General features: G+C 36.4%; 1 protein-coding gene and 1 long non-coding RNA gene across 2 annotated transcripts in view; one reads left to right on the top strand and one right to left on the bottom strand.

Annotated features, from left to right (window-relative positions):
• vps52 (VPS52 subunit of GARP complex) overlaps window positions 1-13671 on the top strand; it is a 30204-nt gene extending 16533 nt beyond the window's left edge. Inside the window, exons 13-20 of the mRNA XM_048202197.1 lie at window positions 1048-1166; window positions 5641-5764; window positions 6297-6392; window positions 6469-6576; window positions 6683-6748; window positions 6861-6972; window positions 12679-12797; window positions 12903-13671. Coding sequence (XP_048058154.1) covers window positions 1048-1166; window positions 5641-5764; window positions 6297-6392; window positions 6469-6576; window positions 6683-6748; window positions 6861-6972; window positions 12679-12797; window positions 12903-13049 — 891 coding nt within the window. The 3' untranslated portion in view covers window positions 13050-13671. The remainder of the gene's footprint in view (window positions 1-1047; window positions 1167-5640; window positions 5765-6296; window positions 6393-6468; window positions 6577-6682; window positions 6749-6860; window positions 6973-12678; window positions 12798-12902) is intronic.
• A 3950-nt stretch (window positions 13672-17621) lies between these two features.
• Window positions 17622-19394, bottom strand: LOC125274587. The gene is made up of 2 exons (XR_007186282.1): window positions 18855-19394; window positions 17622-18754 (listed from the first exon to the last, which is right to left on the bottom strand). It is a non-coding gene; the product is annotated as an uncharacterized LOC125274587 (long non-coding RNA).
• Between the last annotated feature and the right edge of the window lie 534 nt (window positions 19395-19928).

Genomic DNA, 19928 nt, shown 5'->3' with positions numbered 1-19928 from the left:
TTTCTCATGTATGTGAGGCAAGCAGCCGCTGAGTTTTGGTTCATTTAGCCTGTAAGACGTGCTCCAGTTCACGCGCCAGTGATCGCGCCCGCGCCTCCATGTCATGATTATATTGTCTGTTATATTTGCTTCTTATTTATTACATCCAGGCAATTGGTTAATGAAACATTGATTAAAATTAAGATACAATTTTTACAAAATGAAATTCACTTTAAAGAGAGGCTTTCTACAAAATAAAACTTAATGAAGTGTTTAAAATCATGTCTGACCCTCTCCATGTCTCCGGATATACTGCGCATCTCATGATGCATCTTACTCATGCTGTTAACTTTTCATAATCAAATAGATGAATTTAAAATATAACATAGGACTATATAGGACTATTTAAACATAAATATGAAACTACGTTTTCTTTAATGGCTACCAACACGTAGCCTATACAACAGTCACGTTACAGAGAAAATTCACGTGTGAATTACCCATCATTTAAATTTTCATATTTTAATTATAATAACACATTTAATTGCTTTTTATTTTTGTTCAAATGTTATAATAACACATTTAATTGCTTTTATTTGTGAACAAAAATAAAAGCAATTAAATGTGTTATTATAATTAAAATATGAAAATTAAAATGACGGGTAGTAATAGATTATGACCGAATTTTTACGACCCTGTCCGTCAAAATGACGGACAATGTTAAAGTCTAACGCAACCTCTGATATATATATATATATATATATATATATATATATATATATATATATATATATATATATATATATATATATATATATATATATATATATATATATATATATATATATATATATATATATATATATATATATTATTTTATTGTATTTTATTTTATTTTTTTTTCATGGTCTAAAAGTTTCATATTTCCACAGTGTTTTGTAGTTTGCTAACAAAATCTACACTATGTATTATACTTTTTTGAACAGTTTGTGAAAATTGACATTCTCCCATTCCATTTGTTTTTTTTTTTTTGTTGTTGTTTGTTTTTTCTCTTTTCTCTATCTGTAGAAGAATCTGTCAACATACTTGTCAGACTGCTATGACAGTATTGCCGTGTTTCTCTGCATTCACATCATTCTGCGCTTCAGAGCCATCACGGCCAAGAGGAACATCCCTGCGCTTGACAAGTCAGTCCCTCTGTCATTGCAAACATACAGAATCACTAACACAGACCTGTAAAGAGGACAGTTGTCATTCTGTCTAGTAATGCAACATTCACATTCCAAACAGTTTTTAACAGGTCATTATCGTCATCCAATCTGTTTGCTAAATTCATGTTATTATGGGCTTAGCACCGAAGGTGCGTAGGCACCTGTTGTATCCATTAGTGTTCTTATCATTGTTCTTCCTTCTTCTTTTTCTGCTCTTGAAGTCTGTGGCAGCCTATAGAACCATATGGTAAAAAGTTGTGAAATTTGGCACACAGATGGAGGAAATTCTGAACATTAACCACTGCAATTTTGGAGTCTCTAACTCAATCCCTCTAGTGCCACCAACAGTCCAAATTTTTACAGGTTTATGATAATAAATTTTGAGCCATGAAACCCCGTTCACACTGCCAGCTACTTTGTATGTCGCTAGTCTCTGTACTGTAAAGATGCTTTTTGGTGTTCCTAGTGCTGGCATTATTGGCAAACAGCACATCTGGCAATATCTTTAGAAAATGCAATCACAAATGATATATATTGCAAAACTAAGATATCATTCTAATTTGACTTGAAATTAGACTTAAGAATTAAAACGAGCATTCTACTGTTGGAGTGTTGTGATATAAACTACAGCAGTGCTCAGTGCATTAAATCATTAATCAGATTAAGAATCAATCAATCAGTGAATTAAACTCTCGTCCTGCCAAAAATTGGTAAAACATCATTCGAATTTGACAAATAATCAATTTTCTTGTCCCTAATAATCAAAATTATGCAGGGGAAACTGTATTTTGTACTGCAGCAGTGCTAAACTTGTCACTGCATCATATAATTAACAACACAAACTATCAATATATGAATCAAACTCACTAAGACTGCCAACAGTTTATTTTCCACCCATCATTTTATTATATCCATATGTGTGGTTACAGTCAAATCATATAAAACAGTAAAATAGCTCCTGAACTGTCTTTTTTTTGCTTGCACTTGAGACAGTCTTCACTCCCATTGGTTGTTGCTCATGAAATTTGTGCTCATCTGCATTAGGTTAAACATTCCTGAACTTGTGGCGCGTGACTTGCGTCACTTGACACGGCTACATTCTGTCATCAGAATCGACAGTCCTCCATTGAAAATGAATAGGATCATGCCAAAGAGTATGGCAAAATGAACGTGAGGCTATATCTCCACAATGCTTTAGCATATTCTGATCAAACTTGATGTGTCTTATGACAACCATGACCTAGGTTACTTACACAGTTTTGGTGCAGTGCCACCAAGTGGTCAGGAGATATAAAAAAATGTGGCTATTTTTGCTTTTAACTTAAAGGGTTAGTTCACCCAAAAAAAATTCTGTCATTTATTACTCACCCTCATGCTGTTCCACACCTGTAAGACCTTTGTTAATCTTTGGAATGCAAATTAAGATATTTTTGTTGAAATCCGATGGCTCCGTGAGGCCTGCATAGGGAGCAATGACATTTCCTCTCTCAAGATCCATAAAGGTACTAAAAACATATTTAAATCAGTTCATGTGAGTACAGTCGTTCAATATTAATATTATAAAGCGACGAGAATATTTTTGGTGCGCCAAAAAAAAAAACAAAATAATGACTTATATAGTGATGGCCGATTTCAAAAGACTGCTTCAGGAAGCTTCGGAGCATTATGAATCAGGGTGTCGAATCAGCGGTTCGGCATGAGGGTGAGTAATAAATGACATTATTTTGGGTGAACTAACCCTTTAAGAACGGTTTGACTAAAAATCACAACACACCAAAAATTGGTCTCTTTAGATTTGGTATTAGACTGGGTAAACCCAGCCTGATCTGCCGGTGATTTGATTTCGCTCGGCAACTCAGTCTGGAAACCCGTACATTCACTTCTACTGCTTCTGTTACACTTTTGCGGGAACCAATCACAGACTGGCTTATCCACCTTGCTCGCTATTGGCAGGTATAACACGATGACGTCTACCCGTCTCTCGCACGACCGTCAATCCAATTCCTTTTAACCTCTCGACGATGCTGAATGATGTCTTTAGTTTAGCAAACAAATCGCTCGAGTGGGTGTAAATACCACTCACTTTCATGTTTTTTTTGCACAACCTGCAAAAATCACTCGATGCCATTGCTGCTTCTGCAAACTGCTGATCAATGTTACAAACTAATACAAACTAAACCTGTCTGGAGTTTTCTCGTTGCTCTGCAAAGTACATCACCCAGATCGTTGATCTGATTGGTTGAAGGACTATCCAATTGCGTGAATAATGCTCGTTGATCACGCCTCTTGTGCAGTAGAAAATACATGGCATACTCCCCAGACCAATGTTCAATTTTAAATTGAGCTTGGTCTGGTGATAGCCAGACAAATTTGGTATAGCATGCTGAGTCAAATGATATCCAATTTTCCCATATCAGCAATTTTGGGGATCAGCCATTTTGAAATTTGTTGTAAAATGCTATATTTCAAAAATGCATTGGCATATTGTTACGAAACTGGGTATCATCGGCACCATACCCTGAAGGTACTCAAAAAGCTTCAGGGCTGTACCACCTTGTGGTCAAGAATTATAATTTTTAAAATATATTATATAATTTTGCCTATTGTAATGTAACTGGTCTTAATAGATTGCTTTGGTCATGCCAAGAACATAGATGCCAGTTTTGTCATAGTTGGCCAAACTTCCTGTCCATTATTTTGATTTTCTTCAAAAACCTACTTTTTCGAACTCCTCATAGACCATTGCTCTGGTTTACAAGAAAATTAAATCAAACCATCCTCAGACCTTGCCTACAAAAAAAATAATAATCTTGGTATTCTTGTCAATTCATCAAACCATTCTAGATTAACATGAGAACAAATATGACGAGCAAGGCAAAAAGGACATGAGGTTATATCTACGCAACGCTTTAGCATAATTCTGACTAAATTTGGTGTGTTATGACAACCATGACCTGAGGATACCTGCACAGATTTGGCACAGTGCCACATAGTGGTCAAGAGATATGATTATTTTTTTTTTTGCTTATAACTTCTCAACAGTTTGACTAAAAATCATGAGACTGGTGCAAGCTATAAAGCAGCTCTGCAGAAAACAGTGATGTCAGCATCCAGTTCAATTCAGTTCAAGTTTTTGTTAAATTAAAAGTCAGATTGTATTCACAAATTATTTATTTCAATAAACCAAATGTAAAAAAAATCATTAACTTTAGCACAAGATAATTATTTAATAATTATTTTAAAATATGTAAATAAAACAAAAGCAATAAGCAGAAATTAGCAGGTGTTTTGGTAACACTTTAGAATACTGATCCTTCATTAATGAATAACTACACATGAACAAATGAGTAATGCATTATTAAGACTCTAGTAACTACTATTAACTAACAAGTAACTCTGATGAATGAATTAGTAAGTAATAGTGCTCAGTTAAAGGTGGTAGTTCACTATTAACTAATCAGTAACTACTGTTTTTTTCATACCTCCCAGAGAACTACTAAGAACTACTATATACAGGTTCGTAATTAATGTGAATAATGAATAATGTATAATTAATTCTAGAGTAAAGGCCTTGGTAACCCACTAGTAATGACTGAAGTATTACCAAATACTTAAGAAGGAATTACTAATTATTTGGATCAGTATTCTAAAGTGAAAAGCATGATAACTCTGTAGTAACTACTGTAGTCATTGTAAACTTTTGAGGTTTTTGTAAAGTATTGGATAGTAATAACTCAAGAGTTACTATATAACTCTAAAGTAACTACTTCTTTTTTGGATCAGTATTCTAAAGTGAAGATCATAGTAACCCACTAGTAATTACTTAAGTGTTACTACATCCTTCTAAAGGAACTACTAATTATTTGGATCAGTATTCTAAAGTGAAGATCATGGTAACCCACTAGTAATTACTTAAGTGTTACCAAATATATCATAAGGAATTACTGTACAAAAACATACAAAAACATCAAACGTTTACAAAGACTTCAGTAGTTACTAGAGAGTTATCATGTTTTTCACTTTAGAATACTGATCCAAATAATTAGTAATTCCTTCTTAGGTATTTAGTAATACTTCAGTCATTACTAGTGGGTTACCAAGGCCTTTACTTTAGAATTAATTATATATTATGCATCATTCATGTTAATTATGAACCTGTATATAGTAGTTCTTAGTAGTTCTCTTAGAGGTATGAAAAAACAGTAGTTACTGATTAGTTAATAGTGAACTACCACCTACAACTGAGCACTATTACTTACTAATTCATTAATCAGAGTTTATTGTTAGTTAATAGTAGTTACTAGAGTGTTAATAATGCATTATTCATTTGTTCCTGTGTAGTTATTCATTAATGAAGGATCAGTATTCTAAAGTGTTACCGGTGTTTTTTGTGTGACACTTGTATGTTTTCTTTATAAATGGCTTTTGTTTTTGTATGTGTATTGTGCAGGTACTGGGAGGCTGTGCTAGAATTGTTGTGGCCAAGATTTGAGCTCATTTTGGAGATGAACATCCAGAGCATTCGAAACACTGACCCTCAGAAACTAGGTGTACTGGACACCAGACCACACTATGTACGAAGCCTCATACACAAACACATACTGAAATACCGCACTCAAAAAAAAAAAAGGGTTTCCAAAGGTTTTTTGGTAGTGCAAGCATTTTGTATGTTCACAACTAGACCACTTCAATTATTATTATTAAACAACTGCTTTCTTCATCTTTCTCATGTTGTCTTTAGATTTGAAAATGAAACAACAATTGTTCAATTTTATTTATTTGTATTTTTATTTTCTACCATATATTTATTAAATATATTGATATATGAAACTGCATCTCACTAAAAACTGTAAGAAAGTTATACTTTTTTTTTCTACCGTCCATTAATGGCTCCCTCAGGAAAACAGAAAAAAAAAGTTATCTTCATACGTTCCACAATATTTTTCAGGAAAACTTTATGATTCAGCTGTATTCACTGAGTAGTGTACAATTGCCTCCTAAAAACGATGCTTAATTTTATAGAAAAAAAAAAATATATGAAAGATATGAATGCACATTTAAGTATATGTGGCATAAATCATCTGTTTTTGCTTCTTGTTTGTGTAGATCACACGCCGGTATGCTGAATTCTCCTCTGCTATTGTCAGCATAAATCAAACCTTTCCCAACGAGAGGACCAACACACTACTCGGACAGCTGCAGGTGAGCAGAACAGAAACCCCTTTCCTCGAACGATGAAGTGGCTCATATTGAAATGTGACATAAATATGATTTCCAGATTGAGGTGGAGAATTTTGTGCTGAAAATGGCGGCTGAGTTTCCTTCTAGGAAAGACCAGCTCATCTTCCTCATAAACAACTATGACATGATGCTTAGTGTGCTCATGGTGAGGTTAATCACATACCACACCACGGTACATTTATTAACGGTTAGGACTCATTACCAGAATGCATCATGATGATATGTTTTGTGTGTGTGTGTGTGTTATAAAGGAGAGAGCAGCTGATGACAGTAAAGAGGTTGAGGGCTTTCAGCAGCTCCTACTGGCTAGAACACAGGTACTTTCGGGATACTAAGTACCGGTTCAGACTAGCAGTTATTTTGAAGTAGGATATTGCTTTCCTTATTATAATGTGAGTAACCATTGTGTTTTGATGTGTAATTTTATAGGAGTTTATAGAGGAGATTCTTTCATCTCCGTTTGGAGGGATGATTGCATTTGTGAAGGAGAGCGAGGCACTAATAGAGAAAGGGCAACTTGAAAAACTCAAAAATGATGAAGGTCAGTGCTGGAGCTGCCTTGTTCACTATTAAGGTTTAAATCGCACTGCTTTATTTTTTGATTCATTCATCACAAAAATTCCTTCATCATTTACTCACTCTTATGTCCAAACCTATGTCTTTCAGTCATCTTTGGAACACAACTGAAGATATTTTTTACGTTCTCTCATCATTTTTGTCCATCCAAAGTCCATGCCACAAAATTTTTCAAGCTTAAAAAAGTACATAAATACGTGGTAAAAGTAATCCATCAAGTGGTTTAATCCAAGTGTACTGAACAGACATGATATTTTTATATGACAAACAGATTTAATTTAGGCTTTTATTTACATATGAACCTTGATTATTGCACATGCATAGATGATTTGATGAGTTCATTAAATATGATAAACAAAAGCTCACACTTGCTTGACAAACCAATGAGGTTTGTTCTCAAGCATGTATGGTTGAGCCATGTCTTTATGTATTTTTCGAAGCTTGTGGTTGTAATGCACGGATTGCTGTAACATTCCAATTAAAATAACATTCCAATTAATTGCAGGTGGGTCACGGGTGGATGACATAAATCATTAATAACTTAAAGCTTTAACGAAAAATATACATAAGATCCACAGAAATTATTCTGATAAGTGTTTTTTTTCCAACATAATGATGGAAATAATAACGCTGAAAACGTAATTTTTTGTCAGGCACTAATTTGCAGACTCGTTTAGCTAGTTTAACGTTTAGCTTGTTTAAAGGATTAGTTGACTTTAAAATGAAAATTACCCCAAGATTTACTTACCCTCAAGCCATCCTTGTCAGTTGGACGTAGTGTAAGCTTTTTGAACTGTGAGAGGCGTTACAGTTTATTTGTAAGTTGAATACGGAAGGCGGTCTGGCGGAAGCTAGATATTTTACTTTATAACTTGTTAAATACGGATATTTTTCTTACAAAAACGCATCGCTTTATTAACCTTTATTAACCCCCCGGAGCTGTGTGGAGTACATTTATAAAGAATGGATGCACTTTCTTGAGCTTCATGCTCGTTGGTCCCGTTCACTGCCATTACAAAGCTTGGATGCCTCTGGATATTTATTAATATAACTCTGATTTTGTTAATCAGATAGAATAAAGTCATATACACCTAGGATGGCTCGAAGGGGAGTAAAGCTTGGGGTAATTTACATTTTAAAGTGAACTAATCCTTTAAGCAGCAATGGAAGCAAAACAGATCGGAGAGAAATTTCCAAAAAGGAGAATTAAAAACAAAACTAAAGGGAGGAAAGAAAAATACTATGTGGAAGCGTTTTATTTAAGTAGTTAACCAGGACCATGTGATATGAAACGGCTGTGAAATGCTGTAGCCCATATGACAATAAACTAATAAAGCCTATATCCAGCCTTTGCTTGGGCTGAACTTCTTGTGTGTGTGTGTTCAGAAAGTTGCGGTGATGGAAACAGTGACATTGCAATTTAAGTTTGAATGGAGTAAAGCCTCTGTTTAGGCTATTAAGGAAATGTAAGTTTGCCAAAGAACTTTTACTTTAAATACATTTTAATTTTAAAGCAGCCTACTTCAGTGTAATATGTTACCATATCATCCCGCTTAACTCTGAATATAAAAATAATTGTAATGTGATGATCGGGTGCGGATATCTAAATCATAGGCTCAGGTGGGTGGCAGGTGAATGATTTATTTTAAATAGCGAATTCAGGTGACGTTAGAGCTGAGCTGCACATTTCTATTGTGTGGATGAGAGAATATTAGAAATATAATTATTTGTGTTCCAAAGATGAATAAAAGTATTATGGATTTGAAATGACATGAGGGTGAATAAACGATGACAGAGTTTTCATTTTTATGCAAACTATCCCTTTAAAAATTAATTTAACCATTTTTTCCATAGTTTGAAAATGTCTCAGGTTAGTACTAACCTTGGTTCCCTGAGAAGGGGAACTCTACACTGAATTTCTACACTCTATCTTGATTGGACGCTATGGGGACGCCATCAGCGTATCCGGTGTCTGAAGCACGTGTGAAAACACTCCAATCTGATTGGTTGGCGACAGTCCGTGACATCATTAACGGAGCTCCCGGAAGCATAACGCATGCTATCAACTTTTTTTTTGTCTGAAGGAGACGTGCAAGCAGACTCAATAGCATGGCAACAAGACAGTCTCTCGTTCCCCTACTTTTTCATCTCCTTCACGTCTTAGCATTCCCTAAACCATTATCTCTCACAAAAATAGAAGATCCCTTATTTTCTGTGCCTCTATAGAAGGGGAAGCCTGACCTCAATGGAAGCTTCCTCCCTCCCCAGTGTGCTACTTTAGCCCCAAAGGCAGAGCTCTATGGAAAAATGTCCAGGCTGTGACAGCCTTTCCTCACCTGACACAGCTTTTAGGAAACACCTGCCACAGAGCTAGATCCGTGGTACTGCGCAGTTTAGCAACTGTTTCAGGGGACAGTCCCTGGCTCTTATCCAAGTCTCTTTAGCAGATCTGCAGCAGATCTTGCTGCACTGCCATGGGACCTGGGTCACGTAGGCATACGCTTCCTAAAACGCTTGCTCGGATTTTCTATGATCCTGTCTTCACCACACAGTGATGAAACAAATGGCACCTAAAGACAAAAAAACTGATGACATGTGTCCCCTTTTACACTTCCGGGCGGTCACTAATGATGTCACCAACTGTTGTCAAGCAATCAGATTGGAGTGTTTTCACACATGCTTCAGACACCGGATATGCTGATGGAGTCTCCATAGCGTCCATCCAAGATGCAGTGTAGAGTTTCCATTCGAAAGATCTAGCAAGATACTTTTTTAAGTTAAGGTGCGTAATATCTGCATCGCCATTATCATTAAATCCAATTGTCCCCTTTTTTTCAATTATTTTACATATATTTTGTCAAATAGAAATATTCCTTTACTCCTTAGTATAAATTATTTTTTTCTTGTTTGACTGGTTGTAACTGGTGTATGATTTCTGTTCAAATGTTTAGTGTTGTCATCCTAGTAGAGATTCTCATTGTCAGATAAATTACAAAAAATTATGTCATCACTAATTAAATCATCTCATTATTATGGTTCCAAAGTAGCTTCACCAACACTGTTCAAAACTAACACTACAAGTCAAATGTTTCTTTTGTTGTTGTTGTTCTTTTTGTTCTTGTGGTTTTGAAAGAAATTAATACCTTTCTTCAGCTAGGATGAATTACATTAAATTAAATTCAAATTTAAATAAAAATATAAAAGTAAATACAAAGTAAATACATTATAATGTTACCAAAGATTCCTGTTTCAAATAAATGCTGTTCATCAGAAAAATTCTGAAAAAAAACAAAACATGTCCTTACTTCTACAGTTTAATCAGCACAACCATTTCAACTAATACAAATAAGAATAAAGGTTTCTTAAAATCAGCAATTAAGCCGAGTTCAGACTGCACGATTTCCAAAGCAGTCGGGTCACTGTTCTTTTCACACTGCATGACTATCTTGGCCAGCATTCAGTCGCTGCTGTGTTCAAACTGCACGATGGATCGGCGACAGACGGTTTCACACTGCATGACTTTACAATAGGAAGAATCGCCGACAACTCTGTCTGGCACGCAAACTACGTTTCACAACCAAACACACGCGAGATGTGACAAGGAAACAACGCGATATCACGCGTGCAGGACCGGAGTTATTATTATTATTATTAAAAACGGTAGCCCGCAAGAAGCTTGAAATACGAGTTGCCTGTTCGCTGATTTGCAGCGAATATAAGAAAAAGAAAAGAAAAATATGGAGGAGGAAATGGTTGGGGAGACTGTGGATTGTGTGTTCTGCAACAAGAGTTGGAGGTAAATACATAACTTTTCAATGTGCTGCTGTTGCGGATGGTCAAGCAAATGTTTGTGTTTTGTTTCAGTTTGATACAATAGTGTGAATGAAGATGCTTGCTGATGTTGTGGTCTATAACTCCTCCCCGAACTCCCCGCTGCTCTGTATCTTGCTCTCTCATTGGCTGTCGGTCATCGCCGATGTAGTTTTCAGTCAGAACACTTTTCACACTGCAGGATTTTGAATCGCCGACAGGTCCAGATATTTAGCATGCCAAATATCTCACGGGCGTCGGCGACTCGTCGGTGATTCTCTCAGATCGCGTCTTTGCTCATTCACACTGCGTGATTGTCACTCGCGTGAACGAGCACCGATTTGCCTGTGATTTCGGGCATTTGTCGGCGATTTCTCAACCTGTCGGCGAGCCAAAATCGGGGCTAAAATCGTGCAGTCTGAACTCGGCATTAGAATGATTTCTGAAGGATCATGTGACACTGAAGTCTTGAGAAGACTGGCTGCTGAAAATTCAGCTTTACCATCACAAAAAAGACATTTAAAATATATTAAAATAGCAAGCAATTATTTTAAATCATATTAAAGGGACAATATGTAGAATTTTTAGATTAAAATATCCACACAAAAAAAAAAAAAACACTAGAACAATGTTATATATTTTGTTACATTATCCCAAACATTTCCAACAATGTTTAAATCCAGAGAAATCAGCAATTTTAACCAGTGTAATGGACCGTGTCATTGCGTCACCTGTCAATGACTTCATATCCTCGTTACCCTCGGTTTCCAGTTTTACTTTTGTAGAAACCATGGATTCACCAAGGACACTTTAATATATTATATAATATATATGTGTTTTATTAGACAGGTGAGCAACTGTTTGAATACATTCATCAACAGAAAATTAATCATTGTTATATAGCTCAACACAGTTAGTCTTATTGTTTGAAACACTTGTTTTCTTGATTTACGACGAGTACCATGTTTTTACCATGCCTCAGAGACAACACTGTTTTGACAAGTGGCTAACATAGCATAATCAGAGAGAGCTTTCTCCATCATACAATATATTTTAAAATTTATTGCATGTCATTTAGCAACATAAGTCATCCAGCTTTTATTATTATATTTTAATATCGATCTAGATTACTGCATAGTGCAACAAGTCTCTCATACCAGCCACCGAGCAAACACACAGAGTAATGTTAAAACCTAACTCAACAACGCACTCAAATGTATTTAGTATGATTGTTTTAACCATGTGAAACAGCGCCGTGTTACCCCACATATGCAAAGGAAAGAGCGGAAGTGGCAGACTGCAGCATAAGCATAAAAAAAGCTCTGCTGGACTCGAGACCAGTATGTCGCACAGGTATTTCTCATTAGCATTCGCTCCAGCAACCTTGTTCCACTCCCATGGCTCTCGGCCTACCTTTCTTCATACCACAGTACCATTAATAAAGCATTAAAAAAAAGTTAATAATTTAATACATTAGCTCATCCATGAACATGATTTCTGCCCGAGTCTGTCAGATACCCTTCCATCGGCTATGGAAGTGAAGACGACTACTCCCATGATTCCACGCTCATTCACGGAGTCATCAAACTACGCCTTAGATTTGAATAAGTGACCTCTATTGGTGAAAATTACATATTGTGCCTTTATTATTTTACCATTTTTTCCATCAAATAAAGGCAGCTTTAGTGAACAGACTTCTTTCAAAACTTAAAAAAAAAATCATCCTGTCCCCAAATTTATGAATCATATTACAATGTTTCCATCAAAGGATACTCCCAGAAACACCCACAAAGTCTGGGTGTCCATTGACCCACAAATCTTCATCTTTTTAAGAATCTGTTTGCCTATATCTGTTTGTCAGCTCGTATCACTCAGTTGGTGCGGGGTTTCTCCAGCACATGGAAGCAGTCTGTGGAGGCCCTGAGTCAGGATGTGATGCGTTCATTCACCAACTTTAAAAATGGAACCAGCATAATTCAGGTACAACCCCATGAGATGAGTCTCCTGACCATTTGTGTAACAATGAAGTTATTTCTTTTATTTATTTAAATGTGTTATGAATTCTTGTTTGGTTGTGTTCACTAGGGAGCATTGACCCAGCTCATCCAGTACTATCATGGTTTCCATAAGGTCCTCTCCCAGCCAACATTCCGCAGTCTGGCAGTGCGCTCTGAGCTCATAAACCTCCATCATCTGATGGTGGAAGTCAAGAAACACAAACCAAACTTTTGAACTCACACATAAGTCATCAGCACTTATTGGCCACAAGACTGTCAAGAATCATTTGCTTTAGTTGCCAAAAAAAAAAAAAAAAAAAAAAAACATTCTTTGGGAGTACCTACGAACATACACATTCATAAAACAAGTAAAATGTAAACTGTAAAAATGAAGACTAGAAAATCTGTATTGGATGGTGATTTGTCTTCTGTCACTGGCAGAAGTTTTTAACTTGTGAACTTAAGCAAAACAATAATGCTAACTTTTTTCCTAAACAGGTAAATATATCTTGTCCTAAAGATTTTCTGGAAAACAAGGCAGAGATATTAAAAGTATGAAATTTTGCAGTTTAAAGCTAAAACTAGAACATGATTTTTAAAGGCTGATTTTCATAGATTGTGAATATAAACAATCATCTAGTTTGAGCACTAATCTAATTATTTGCTCAGTCTGTTTTAAAGTTTGCTGATAATTTGATTTGTTTTTGTGTTCACTATTTAAATGCATTATTGGCCTGACAACAGATCTAAAAATGTCTTTTGGTTTTCTCTGAAAAGTTTGTGTAGTCCTATGCACTATTATCATATTGGCAAACAAAGGCATTCAATGTCTCAGAATAAAAGATATTAGATCAAAAGTCTCTGAAAATGTTCCCATCATTTTGTCAATCTGTTAAAATGAAAAAAAAAAAGGGACAAAGGGAACATTTTGTTGTGGGTATTTAAAACCATAATCATGACTAAATTTAGTTAACTTGGCTACATTGGACTGTAAAGGGGCATGAACTGCATTATTTTATTTTATAATGTTTCCTGGGGTGCACTTATAATGTTAGTATGATTCTTACATCAAAAATGGTCATAATTTAACTTGAGACTTCAGTGTAACTACTGTGATTGGCTAACAACTTTGCATATGGAAATAGCTAAGTATTACATGTGGAATTCTCTCAGACTTTTAGCACGTTTTTACTATTACGGTTCCCAAGGTTTACTAATTGTGAAAAGTGTTGATAGCATTATATTTAGATCGTGGCAAGAAAGGTTGCAGTGATGAGCATGTAGCTGATCACATACAACGGGGTATCCGCGGGGCATTAAAAAGCCATTAAATGGATTTTGCGAAAATTAAGGCCTTAAATGGCATTAAAAAGCATTAAATTTTATTCCTACAGACATTAATTCTTTTAGATAGTTTTGAAGGAAAATAATACCATTTTATATTCAATATAGACTTCATAATTAATCATTTTGATTTGATGTACATTGGCGTGACACAGACACGGTGTCTGTGTGATACAGACACAGACACGGATTTGGTAATTGCCTCCGGCCGGTGCAAAATTTCCGTAATGCCGTTTGGACAGTGGCGGGCTGGGACCTGGAGACGGAACGTTGAATCAGTGCTGCCAACTTAGCGACTTTTCAGACCCCTTTGGTGTTTTTTTTTTTTCTCCAAGAAAGCGCATTGTGACCATAGACCGTAAAAAATATGGACGTAGCATCCGTGACGTCACCCATAGATTTCTGAACAGCAGTTCTGACGCGTAAATGAGGCCGCGGCCATCTTAGCTGCGCGTCACCGCACGTCACTCCCGGATAACTGAAAATCAAGCGGCAACCTCCCCAGTCTCTTGTGAAGCCAATACGGAAATGACTTAAACTGCGATTCATCGACTGGCCGCTAGGGACAGGCTCCAAAAGAGAGCAGAATCTCATTGAGTCCCATGTTAAATTGGCCAAGTTTACAGCAGAAAAAAACATGTTTACAAGTTGGTTCAAATTGTGATTTTGGTCTATACTGCTAATTTTGCCCTTCATGACAACTGTGAGGGGGGTGAATTTTTTTCTAACTCATTCTTTTAAATTATATTAAAGTGCATATTGCAGGTTTAACATTTTTTTTCGAGATGAATATATAACCTTGTACAAAAATACCATATAAAAAGGTACTGCAGGGTTTAAAAATGTTTTGCGAGACATAAGGGCATTAATTTAGTAGATAAAGTGACGGTCTCTGTAAAAAACGCCTTTTTTTTCTCAGCGTCGCGTCATTTTACGTCACTACAGGGAGATGTTCGCAGAGCTCTGTGTTGATTCAGTGCAGAATATATTTAGCAACAGCGGCCGTGAATGTACGGAGCCCCTAAAGGGACCTTTGCAAAAATAAAAAAATGAAGGAGTTTCGCGTGCTCACGAGATACTTTCGCGTGCGCACGAGAAATGTATTGCGTGCGCACGAGATACTTTCGCGTTACAATTTCCGGTTTGTGTATACTATAACCTATTTCATTTGTGCGTCACTGCCTATGAAGAATGCCAGAGTATGGATGCACATAAACTAATAAAGATCATGAAAATTAAAGAGAAAATGAGAGTGGATGCACATGAACTAATACAGCTGTATTTGCTCAAAATCTGGCTTTCTTATACTAGATCGTCTAGGATGAATCCAGCTAATTATTCGTTTTAATTAAACACGTGCCTTCCTTTATATCTAAAGTGCTTTATGTCAATGGCTCTGCTCGCAATAATCGCTGTCCATACTCGCATTTCCTTCATAATTTTGAGCAAATAGATCATTATTAATTCATTCATAGGATACTTGCATTTTCAATTTTGAGCAAATATATTTTTATTAATTTATGTATATCCATACTCGCACTGGGAATTATTCAAATATTATTCGAAAATCGCACCCCTCCCCTGCATACACACATGCATGTAGGCCTACTATAATACACTACACACAGAGGGAGGGAAAGAGACAATTCATTGGGGAATAGGCTGTCTTAACCTAAGCCATAGAATGATTAACTAATGACTAAACGCGTTATAACAGAACAGGCGTTGTGAACAGCCTGAATCACAACACTTGTGTGAACATTGATTTTAACGTCTCTGTTACGTGCCACGCTAGTCTACAGTTTGTGTGTAAGACGACGTGATTGACAGCTTGTAGGTGCGTTATTGGCAGCACGCGCCACCCTCTGTTTACATGAACATATCACCATTGAGGATTTTTTAAAGATGAAAATTGCACAACCTGTTCAATATTCTATAATGAAATCAACAAATCGATTATTCGAAAATCGTGAGACATCCCTATTCTATAGTCAATACGACTACAGTGCTTCAACCTTAAAGGATTAGTTCACCCAAAAATGGAAATTCTGTCATTAATCACTCACCCTCATGCCGTTCCACACCCGTAAGACCTTCATTCATCTTCAGAACACAAATTAAGATATTTTAGTTGAAATCCGATGGCTCCGTGAGGTCTCCATAGGGAGTAATGTCACTTCCTCTCTCAAGATCCATAAAGGTACTAAAAACACATCTATATCAGTTCATGTGAGTACAGTGGTTCAATATTAATATTATAAAACGACGAGAATATTTTTGGTGCGGCAAAAAAACAAAATAACGACTTATTTAGTGATGGCCGATTTCAAAACACTGCTTCAGGAAGCTTCGGAGCGTTATGAATCTTTTGTGTCGAATCATGATTCGGATCGCGGTTCAAACCCGCCAAACTGCTGAAATCACGTGACTTTGGCACTCCGAACTGCAGATTCGACACACAGATATATCATGTTATATCATAACGCTCCGATGCTTCATGAAGCAGTGTTTTGAAATCGGCCATCACTATATAAGTTATTTATTTATTTTTTGGCGCACCAAAAATATTTTATAATATTAATATTAAACCACTGTATGCACATGAACTGATTTAGATGTGTTTTAGTGCCTTTATGGATCTTGACAGAGGAAGTGACATTACTCCCTATGGAGGCCTCACGGAGCCATCGGATTTCAACTAAAATATCTTAATTTTTGTTCTAAAGATTAATGAAGGTCTTACGGGTGTGGAACAGCATGAGTGGGAGTAATTCATGACAGAATTTTCATTTTTGGGTGAACTAACCCTTTAATGTTATGAAGGGACAAGAATACTTTTTGTGCGCAAAACCAAAACAAAAATAGTGACTTTATTTAACAATTTGAACTGTTGTCATACGGAGTTGATGTAGTGCAGTCTTCCATGTTTATGTCCGAACACCAGCTCAGTATTGGCTGAATCCTGTGTCAGCATCACACGCATCCATCGTTGTGCTCACGTGTACAGCTTCAGCCAGTACTGTTTTTATTTTCGTTTTGCGCTCAAAAAGTATTCGTATCGCTTCATAACATTAAGGTTGAACCACTGCAGTCAGGTTGACTATTTTAACTATGTCTTGACTACCTTGACTACAGACATCAAAAGGTGCAATGATGTTGCTGCCTATGTGTGGTTCAGGAACCAGTGGATTTCATCAACAATATCTTAATTTGTGTTCTGAAGATTAACGAAGGTCTTATGGGTTTCGGCTGACATGAGGGTGAGTACTTGATGACAGAAACTTCATTTTTGGGTGAACTAACCCTTTAATAAATCATTGTGAATTCATTGAGTTTTGTTACTGTTTTCAGCTCACATTCTGACAATCAAGCATCTGAGGCAGTGTTTGTGACGCGTTGTATTAGTAGTTATATTTGATTATTAAAATAAGTGATTTAATAAATGATCAATCACATCAACTCATTTTACAATCCTATTAGCCCTTTATTTAGATTAAAAAGCGGCATGTGCACTCCCTGTCATGCTGTTGGCTATATGCCACTGCAGTAAACACATATCACAGTATTAAGGCTAATGATTAATCTATCAGTTCATTTAAATGATCAGTCTTGGGTATTTGTGTAAATTGACATCCCTAATTACGACTTACAGTACATCCAGAAAGTATTCACAGCGCTTCACTTTTTCCACATTTTGTGTTACAGCCTTATTCCAAAAGTGATTTAAACAATACCCCACCATGACAATGTGAAAGAAGTTTGTTTAAAATCTTTTCAAATATATTAAAAATAAAAAAAATTAAAACAAATCTCATGTACATAAGTATACAAGGCCTTTGCTCACTACTTTGTTATAGCACCTTTGGCACCAATTACAGCCTCAAGTCTTTTTGAGTATGATGTGGTAAGCTTGGCACACCTATTTTTGGGCAGTTTCTTTCATTCTTCTTTGCAGGACCTCTCAAGCTCCACCAGAGAAATGCTGGAGCTCTGTCAGAGTGACCATTGGGTTCTTGGTCACCTCCCTGACTAAGGCCACATTCACACTGTCAGTTTTTGGGATTGACAATCGCATTTACTTACAGGTGTCAGTCTTAAAGTCTCATTCACACAGCAACTTACAGTAGCGTCCGTAACACAGTAGCGTCTGTATGAACGTCCAACGAGAGTCAAACCCATATTCTCTTACTAGTAACCATAACAACAGTGACCAACATAACATTAAAGATGGCGACGTCCATAAAACTCAAAAGTATTATCACTTTTGCATACCCTCTGTACTTATGCACGTGTTTTTTTTTTGTTTTTTATAAATTTGCAAAGATTTCAAACAAACTTCTTTCATGTTGTCACTTGTTTGTAGAATTTGAGGGGAAAAAAATGTATTTAATCCTTTTTGGAATAAGGCTGTAACTGAGAATACTTTCTGGATGTATTATATATCTGCACAAAATGGTGCGAATGCACAAGTGAACTTGAGTGTGCTGTTGTTTCTTCTTTTGTTTTATTTGTTTTCTTTTTTTTTTTTGTTCTTACTCTGTGTTCTTCCTTGGTGGTCACAATCACCTGAGGGTCTCAGGACAGAAAAGGTGTGCTCTGTGGATTTGAAAAGATAATGTAATAAACAGTTTTAGATTTTGTTAAAGTTGAAATGTTTTTGGTTTCTTCCTCCCTATTGTAATTAATGCTCTTGTACCTTGTGTGTTAGGTGGATCAACACTCCAGCCGGCTCCGTGATGGTCTGGCTGAGGGATGCCCACAGTCGCTGAGAAAGGTGGAGCAGGTAAGATTTGCTTGTTATCGACACAAGTAAACACACAGAAAAATGTGTTGCTAATTGAAATTTTAGAAAAGTGTAAAATAGTGGTGGGCCGTTATCGGTGTTAACGTGCTGCGTTAACGTGAGACTCTTATCGGACGATAAAAAAAATATTGCCGTTAATCTATTCTCAAAGTTGGGTTGGGAGCTGGATCTATTCTACGCAAGTTATGATGACTTTCACCTTGATATTTTAGCGCGGATGTATACCTAGCCGAACTGACCCTTCGCAAAGACCCGCCCCCCCTTAGTTACTGCTGCTTTATCTGTCAAGCCGTGGCGCTGTGACGCCACACACAGTAATAAATGCATCGCGGAGCAAAGAGGACACTGACAACACGTCGACAGACAAGACAGAGCAGGTTACTTATGATATTAAACAAAGTCCCAGCTTTAAAACTGTATAGTTTTTTAAGAAAAAATGTGCCGTTACCATGGTCGTGACAGATTGCTGTAATGCCTCAACCTAAGAGGCTCGTAAACCGATCATCTCTTACTACGAGTCCATTTATAGCATCAAATAAACATGAATGAACATGAGAATCAATGTTGTTTCAAACGCAGAAAGATGTCAATATACAAAATATAATATACAAAAGTTTAACTCCACCGAGGTTAATCTAACTCCTATCTGCTTTGTCGGACAAAATGGCGGATTCCTTTTAGTCATTTGCTGCGTCCCAATTCTGTACTACGCCCTAAAAGTAAGTACTCTTTCTGTTAACAAAAAGTACTTACTTTTGAGTGTGTAGCAAAAGAGTAGACAAGCTTTGGGACATACAATTACGTCTTTGCTCTCTGTCGCATCCTGTCACCGTAAACTGCCCTGTCAATCATCTTACATCCTCCACATTTCATTTAGCAAATTTCCTACCGTATCGGAGAGAAATGCAGCACGTTGATCTGCAGTCGCGAGTCTTTCATGTGGAGAACTCTCCTCATATTAATGCA

Source organism: Megalobrama amblycephala, linkage group LG9 (assembly GCF_018812025.1).
Source record: "Megalobrama amblycephala isolate DHTTF-2021 linkage group LG9, ASM1881202v1, whole genome shotgun sequence".
NCBI classification, from domain to species: domain Eukaryota; kingdom Metazoa; phylum Chordata; class Actinopteri; order Cypriniformes; family Xenocyprididae; genus Megalobrama; species Megalobrama amblycephala.
Note: the sequence above shows the minus strand (reverse complement) of the source record. Positions and strands in the feature narration are given on the sequence as shown.